General features: G+C 40.0%; 1 protein-coding gene across 5 annotated transcripts in view; it reads left to right on the top strand.

Moving 5' to 3' along the window:
- The window catches only part of spata5 (spermatogenesis associated 5), a 436,625-nt gene that overhangs the window by 200,887 nt on the left and 227,462 nt on the right, over positions 1-8,276 (top strand). The window contains exon 14 of one of the 5 annotated variants that reach the window (XM_043674061.1): positions 2,798-2,857. The exons of the other annotated variants lie outside the window; for them this stretch is intronic. Within the exon in view, the coding sequence (XP_043529996.1) occupies positions 2,798-2,842 (45 nt within the window). The 3' untranslated portion in view covers positions 2,843-2,857. Of the gene's footprint in view, positions 1-2,797; positions 2,858-8,276 lie in introns of those variants that run through there. 5 annotated transcript variants of the gene reach the window in all.

Consider the following 8,276-nt stretch of genomic DNA (forward strand, 5'->3'; position numbering starts at 1 on the left):
ATAGGGGGGATGTCAGGGGTAGGTTCTTTACCCAGAGAGTGGTGTGGGCATGGAGTGCACTGCCTGTGGGAGTGGCAGAGTCAGAATCATTGGTGACCTTTAAGCGGCAATTGGATAGGTACATGCTAGGTGCTTAAGCTAGGACAAATGTTCGGCACAACATCGTGGGCCGAAGGGCCTGTTCTGCGCTGTATTGTTCTATGTTCTATGAATTGCAGTGTAAAAGGGAACAGCACTTTTGTTCTGTAAAGCAGAGCAAGCTGATTTGGCTGTGATGTGGACTCTGGTTAATAGACATGTTGACTTGCTGAATACTGTAGTTGAATAATTGACTTTTAACTGTTAAGTTTTGTCTAAATTTAAACTAGGCCACTTGACTGTAATGAGTCAAAGTATTGCCCTGAGGAATGAACCATAGAGTACCTTTTACCTATTTAGTCCGGTTAAAATAAGCCCAGTGTGAATATACGTTCTTCTTGTCTTCAAAAAACAGGACCCTGTGTATTAACCTATGTAGCTTCTAATATTGATAAATACAGCACACTACAGTTTTGACTACCTTAAACTGGTTGTCAGAGTAATTCTTAACCTGTAGGAGCAAATTACTGCAGATGCTGGAATCTATACTGAAAACAGCTGGACTCAATATTAAGTTCGACAGTTGGAAATGTGCACATGCCTGATTCAACTGAACAAAGTAGGTGACAGACTCTGGTTCATTCCTCAGAGCAAGCCTTCACCAATGAAAATGAGCCCAGAATGGACTTGAGTGAGCCCAACTTGGACCTCTGGATTGCAGCAAGTGAGCCCAGAGCCAACTCGAGTAAGCCCTTATTTACTTTTCCAGGGCAAGCATAGGACCTGGCATCGGAGTTGGCGGCTGCTATGTCAGGGAAGGTAGGCGCGCAGAGAAAGGTGGCATCTGAGGATTGGTGACTTTGTCTTTGGTTGAGCTTGGTTCTGGCTGCATTGAAGCAGTGGCAGAAGAACGTCACAGGGACATGCATTCGCCCTGGAAAGATCTTTACCAATCAGAATCCACTTGCCAACCAGTCAGCATACTCTGCTCATGCAGTATAAAAATATTGTTCCCCTTACCATTTGTATTTTTTAATTTTTTCCTGATGTTTGGCTGAAATGCTTCAACAAAATGTTATATCTTTCAGCAATATTATTCTGTACTATGAAACTTTTTTTGCTTCAAACAAATTCACAAAATCTTTTAAATATTCAGGGCAATATTTCTGAATGGAAGCCTGCTGTTTTCTTACAGGGAAAGAATGGGTAGAGCTGTGCATCTCCTGGTAACTAAAACAATTAGCTACTAAAAAGACCCCTCCCACCCCGGTTATAAACTCTTCCAACCTCTTCCATTCAGCAGAAGATACACAAGTTTGAAAACACGTACCAACAGATTCAAGATAAGTTGCTTGCCCACTGTTGTTAGACTTCTGAATGGACCTCTCAAATTAAAAAAAAATGTTGACCTTGCTCTTTGTGCACCTTCACTGGCAGCACTTCACATGGTATGATCTGTGTGTACTGCACACAAAACAAAACTTTTTACTACCATGTGACAATAATAATTCAAATCAAATCAATGTGACAGAGGTATAAAGAAGTAAATCACCTGCCTTCCAACATTTCAGTTATGCAAACAAATCTGAAGTAATATAAGTAAAAGCAGAGTATATTATTAAAGTAAAATATGACTTAGGCTGGAACTTACATATGCAAAAAAAACGGAACAAGTGTCAATCCACATTCTTCATCATGTGGAATATGCTGACTGTATGGAAGAATTTCCTATGAATTTCTCTCATTTCCTGCAGTATAATTTTATTCCAGATTGTGATATTCTTGCTTTGACTCTTGGTAATTTTTTTTAGCTGCTGTAGTAATCAATTTAACATAATTATTAAATTAACATTCAACAGCTTGAACATGGTTCAAAAATAGTTTTAAACTGCCCATGAATGAACTTACATGGTTGTCGTAATGAGCTGGGGTTTGAATCAGGTGTTAGTGAACTGAGAAACTAATACAGAGAAATGTAACGAACAGTAGGAATTACTTGACGAGAGAGGACAAAGTTAAAAAATCACAACACCAGGTTATAGTCCAACAGGTTTATTTGGAAGTGCAAGCTTTTGGAGCATTGGTCCTTCGTCAGGTAGCTAAGGAGGGGCAGATATAAACCTATATATTATTTCTGTGCGAGAAAGTGAGGGCTGCCGATGCTGGAGATCAGAGCTGAAAATGTGTTGCTGGAAAAGTGCAGCAGGTCAGGCAGCATCCAAGGAACAGGAGAATCATAAGCCCTGACGAAGGGCTTATGCCCGAAACGTCGATTCTCCTGTTCCCTGGATGCTGCCTGACCTGCTGCGCTTTTCCAGCAACACATTTTCAGCTTAGCCAAGATATCAGCCATATCTATCACTGGAATGATGTGGAGGTGCCAGTGTTGGACTGGGGTGTACAAAGTTAAAAATCACACAACACCAGGTTATAGTCCAACAGGTTTATTTGGAGGCACTGGGTTTTGAAGCGCTGCTTCTTCATCAGGTGGTTGTAGAGCAGAATCATAAGACATAGGATTTATAGCAACAGGATTGCAGTGTCGTGGAATGTAATATTAAACAAATTTAGTTTGTCTTTACAGGGAATTTCACCATTGGGAATGTAACCTTGTTTAACTTAGTGACCAGTTTCTGATAAGTTGCTAAGCAAAGAAGAATGGTTGTAATGGTTGCTATTGAGGCCTGACTTGGTAATTGTTCTGTTGTCTCTGTCTCAGGAAGAGGTGTGGTGTCTCTTGCCTGCAGTAAAACTGATGACATGACCTGATAGACAGCACTACAGAGACAAAGAGGAATTTATAGGCACCCGAAGGCAATACAAGCTGATGATGAAAGGTGTTTTAAATGTAAGACACTAATTCAAGGTGAAATAAAAACCTTAGAAGAGCTTTGTGTCTGCTTCAAATTTTACATGATTAAAGCTAGCTTCAAAACTTCTGAGATGGAAACAAAATAAAATGTTGACAGTACTGTGGTGGTGCCAAAAAGGAGTTAGATTTACAGAGAAATCCAGGTAATAATCAGACCTTCATTGTTTTCATTTAGGTTTTTCTGTTCTTTGAATAGACAAAGGTCAAATATTCTTGTAGGGTATTTTAATTATACAGTTCATGAGACCCCCAAATGTGCCAGCTCTGTTTACGTAGGGGATGCTTCAGTGCTTGTCATTATAGATAGTTTGACAGTTTAACTCCAGTGAAACAAGACATCTTTGATTACCTTCATTGAAATATACGTGATTGTGTGGTGTCTTATCACCTCCTGGAAATGTCTCAGCATGTCATGCAATTAATTACTTTTGAAGTGCAGTTACTTATTATAGGAATGTTCAGCAGTTATTCTGCACCACAGTAAACAGCAATGAAATGAATTAAATATTTATGATGATTGAACAAAGAATTTTGGTCAGGTCATGGGGAAAACTCACTGCTCTTTGGATCACTGAAACTCCAGCTGAACACCCAGATGTCTTGCCAGCTCTGACACTTTAGTGCTGCACTGGACGTTCTTATAGAATATGTTATCTCCTGTTGCACTTAACACTGCTAGTGTAAAGATGATCTGAATTAAATGCATCCAGTGACCTTTACTTCATGTCTTCTGTGCAGAGGGATTCAATTAGTGGGTCAGTGCACAATTTCACAAGTGCTGAGTTGCTTATTTCCCTTCAGAGCTTTACAGATTGAGTCAGTAATTCTTTGAGGTTCTGATGAACAAACCTTAAATTCTAATTCAGAGGGAAATATTGACTCCCCAGCAAATAGAATTTACATTAACAAGTTGAGAGTAACAGATGTGTTGTAAGACAAATGCAAATGATGATATGAAAATCTGTATGCAAGTAATCATGACTTCTTATTTCAGGCATTTCATATTACAATCTTGTGTACGTAAGGGTGAGCTTCTCTATCAGTTATTATGTTACTGATACTATTTTCCTGTTCATTGGTGCCATCTTCACACCGTGTGGCAGGAAGTGACATCAAACTAGACATACATACAGATATATAAAATAAATTGTTGGAGAAATTCGGCAGGTGTGGCAGCGTGCTGCCAGATTTGCTGAGTTTGTCCAGCAACTTCTGTTTTTGTTGAAGATCTTCAGCATTAGCCGTTATTTGTTTTATTTAGCATGCAAATGTATGAATTTGGAGCAGGAGTAACCTTACCATTCAGCTTCTCAAAACTTGCTGTGCCATTCAGTAAGATCATGGTTGATATAGCTTTGCCTCAACTCCACTTTTCTGCCTGTTTCTGATAACTTTTGTTTCCTTTCTTTGTTAAAGAACCATCAATCTCTGCCCTAAAAATGTTCAGTGACACTGTCTCCACTACTCACTTTGGTGGACAGTTCCACTGACCCTCAATCCTTGAGAAAAGACATTTCCCCTCGTTTCCATCACCAATGGGAGACTCCATTTTTAAATAGTGTTTCCTAGTTCTAGTCTCGCACATAACGGTAAACAAACTTCTTTGCATCCACACTGTGAACTCTCCTCAGGGTCTCATATGTTTCAGTAAGATCACCTGTAATAAACTGCAGTGGAAACAGGCCCAATCTGAAAACCTTTGCCGCACAGAATAAATTCTTCTTCCCAGGAATGAGTTGAGTTAATCTTCCCTGGATATCTCATACCTTCCTGTAAACAATACTCTATACACCTGTAGTGCAACATCCAACATTTATGTTCCATTCCTCTTGCACGAAAGGACAGAATTCTATTTGCCTTCCTAATCACTTGCTATATTTGCATACTAACTTTTTATGAGGTCATCCAGATCCCTATATCCGGTAAGGGCATCCATTCAAAGAATATGCTGCTTTTGTTTATTTTGCCTGCCAAAGTGGACAAGTTCACACTTTCCAACATTAGATTCCATCGGTTAAACTCTTTCAAGTCACTTACCCTATTTATATCCCTTTGCAGTCTCTTAGCCACCTTGTCATAACTTAACTTTGCTCCCTATGTTCGTGTCATAAACAAGCTTATCAATCATAGACTCAATTTGTTCATCCAAGTCATCAACATAGTTTGTAAATAGTTGTGGTCCCAGCACTGAACCCTGTGGCACTGCACTTTGCCAATCCAAAAATGATGCATTTATGCCTATTCTCTGTTTCTGTTAGCTAACTAGTTCTCTATCCATGCTAATAAATGACCAGCTAAGGGTGATTTCCTATTTTGTATACAAACATGAAATTCTACATACACTACTTGTACAGGTTTCCCTTTATCTATGTTGATAGTTACTGCTTCAAAAAGCAAATAATTTAGGCAAACACAAAAAATGTTGACTCTGGCTGACTGCATAAAGATTTTTCAGGTGCCCCATATTATGATCCCAGACCAGACCATCACATTTATGTTACGATTTGGCTAGGGACCAGTAATTTATTTTTAAAGTGTTGGAACCTCTCAAAATTTCACAGTTTGGAACAACAAATCATTAGCTTTACTATGCTATGTAAAAACAGGTTTACCAAACTTGTTTCTGGGATTGCAGGACTGTCCTGCGGAGAGAGATTGGACAAACTGAGCCTGTATTCTCTAGATAATGAGAGATATTTCATTGAAACCTACAAAATACTTAAAAGGATAGACAAGGTAGATACAGCTAAGATGTTTCCCCTTGTTGGGGAGTTGAGAACCAGTTGGCACAATTTAAAACGAAGAGGAATGCCATTTAGGATTAAGATGAAAACACATTTTATTTACTCAGAGTGGTTAATCTTTGGAACTCTCAATCCCAGAAGTCAGTGTAAACTCAGTCTTTGAATATGTTTAAAGTAGATTTTTGATTATCAATAGCGTAAACAGTTATGGGCATCGTGTTGGTAAAAGTCATTGATGAGTTCAATCAACCATGATCATATTAAATGATGTGGTAGCGAAATGCCCGAAACGTCAATTCTCCTCTTCCCTAGATGCTGCCTGACCTGCTGCGCTTTTCCAGCAACACATTTCCATCTCATATTAAATGATGTAGCAGGCTCAATGGACTAAACAGCCTACTGTTGTGCCTATGTCTTTTTATTCCTCCCTATTTCTTTTTCACTGCAACTGACTGACTATAACTCTTGAACTTCTTTTCAGTAACCCATGTACTATTTTGAGTGACAAATTGAAACTTTAAAATAAGCCCCACCCCATTACTAAACAGAAATGAAATCAGCAACTAGTAGTGGACTCGAAAGTAGCTAACATTGAAGCACCAAGTTTCTGACTGCCAAAATGTTCACAGCTTGCTGGCTTGCATAATTAAAATGAATAAAACAAAAGAGGATATCACGACACAAAGAAAGAAAGGAGATTTAACCACAATGACTGGTTCTTTGCAATGGTTTTGAAAATACCAGTCCTTATCATCATAAACATCTAACAAATAGCCTATTACAGACTGTACAGAGAACTCTTTTATTTACTCATTTGCATGTACAGGTATTGTACTAATAAAGCTCTAAGAGCTTAACTCTAAGTACATGTAATAATTAGGATTAGCGGTGTTTAAACATCATAGCATTAAAATAACATCAGACTGATTGTTTTTCTTACACCATTTGCTGTTTAAACTCTGGAAAGAGCATTTGCAATCATATTGTTCATGGAAAATGCCTAGTTTCATTTCTGCTGAGGACCCTCCCATAACTCTTTCTTTGAAACATTAATGACATTATTGGTGCTGCCTCCCTCTCCCTCTCTCTCCCAAAATTGAAAGAATGGATACATTTTGCTTCCAACTACCACCCTGCTCTTACCTTCAACTGGTCAAGTTCTGTCTCCTCCCTTCCCTTCCTCAAAGTCACTGTTTCCACTTGTGGGCTTAGGTTGACCACCGATATCCATTACAAACCCACCAACTCCCATCGTTACCTGGATTATACATCCTCACACCCGAGATTGGTAAAGATACCATCCCATTCTCCTGATTTCTCTGCCTTCATTGCATCTGTTCTCAAATGTCACCTTCCACAGAGGGGCCTCAGAAATGTTTACCTTTGTCCCACCACCAAGGTTGACAGGGCCCTCAGCTTTTTCTGACCCATCTCCTGCATTTCTGTCCTCACCCCTTCTCTTTTTCTCCCACAGCGCCAACAGGGTCCCCCATCCTCACTTTTCAATCACCAGTATCTGCATCCAGAGGATCATAAACTGCTATTTCCATCACCTCTGCTACCACCAGACACATATTTCCCTGCCTTCCCTTACCTTGTCAGCCTTCTGCAGGGATCATTCTCTCTGGGACACCCTGTTCCACTCTTTCTCCATCCCAACACCTCACCACACCCTTACGGCACCTTCTCATGCAATCGCAGAAGATACAACACCTGCCTGTTTACTTCCTCCTCACTGTCTGAGACCTCAGACATACATTCCAGGTGAAGCAGCAGTTTACCTGCACTTCACTCAATCTAGTCTGCTGTATTCAGTGCTCACATTAGGGAAATGTATCGCAGATTGGTCAACTGCTTTGCAGAACACCTACGTTCTATCTGCAAACATGATCGCCTGCTGTTTAGCCAATTAGCAATGGGTTAATGAATACAAAGAGGTGTCTTTGTGGTGGGAAAACAATACATCATTGCCAAGACTGACTAGCTAGTGATTCACAGTGCAACATCTGCCACGAAAGGGGGCATTTGCAAGCACTTCAAGCAGCAGATAGCTTTTAGCTCCAACTCTAAAACTTAAAAATCCACACTGCTGCTAATAACAGCTTCTGGCTCACTGAAGAATACTAATCATGACTTATATATGGTCAAATGGTTAAATTGGGCACAGGAAGATTATTCCTCCTTGATTGAAGCCTGTGTTCTCCAGCCAGCCAATTACCTCTGATTCCACGGTCAGGGCACGCCACTGAAGAGACAAGTTCAGGTGTCTACTACTCTTCATCACAAGGAAAAACAATCACTGAGATCACTGGTGATTCACAAATAGGAGAAAGTGAGGTCTGCAGATGTTGGAGATCAGAGCATCCTGTTCCCTGGATGCTGCCGGACCTGCTGCGCTGTTCCAGCAACACATTTTCAGCTCATTCACAAATAGGAGTCTTCCCTTACTGATCCACAGAGGCCACGTAATGTCTCGCCAGCGAGATATGGAGATGCCAGAGTTGGACTGGGGTCACCAAGGTCAAAATTCAGAACAACACCAGGTTATAGACCAACAGGTTTATTTGAAATTTCAAGCTTCA

This window comes from Chiloscyllium plagiosum, chromosome 32, assembly GCF_004010195.1.
Source record: "Chiloscyllium plagiosum isolate BGI_BamShark_2017 chromosome 32, ASM401019v2, whole genome shotgun sequence".
Classification (NCBI taxonomy): Eukaryota; Metazoa; Chordata; class Chondrichthyes; order Orectolobiformes; family Hemiscylliidae; genus Chiloscyllium; species Chiloscyllium plagiosum.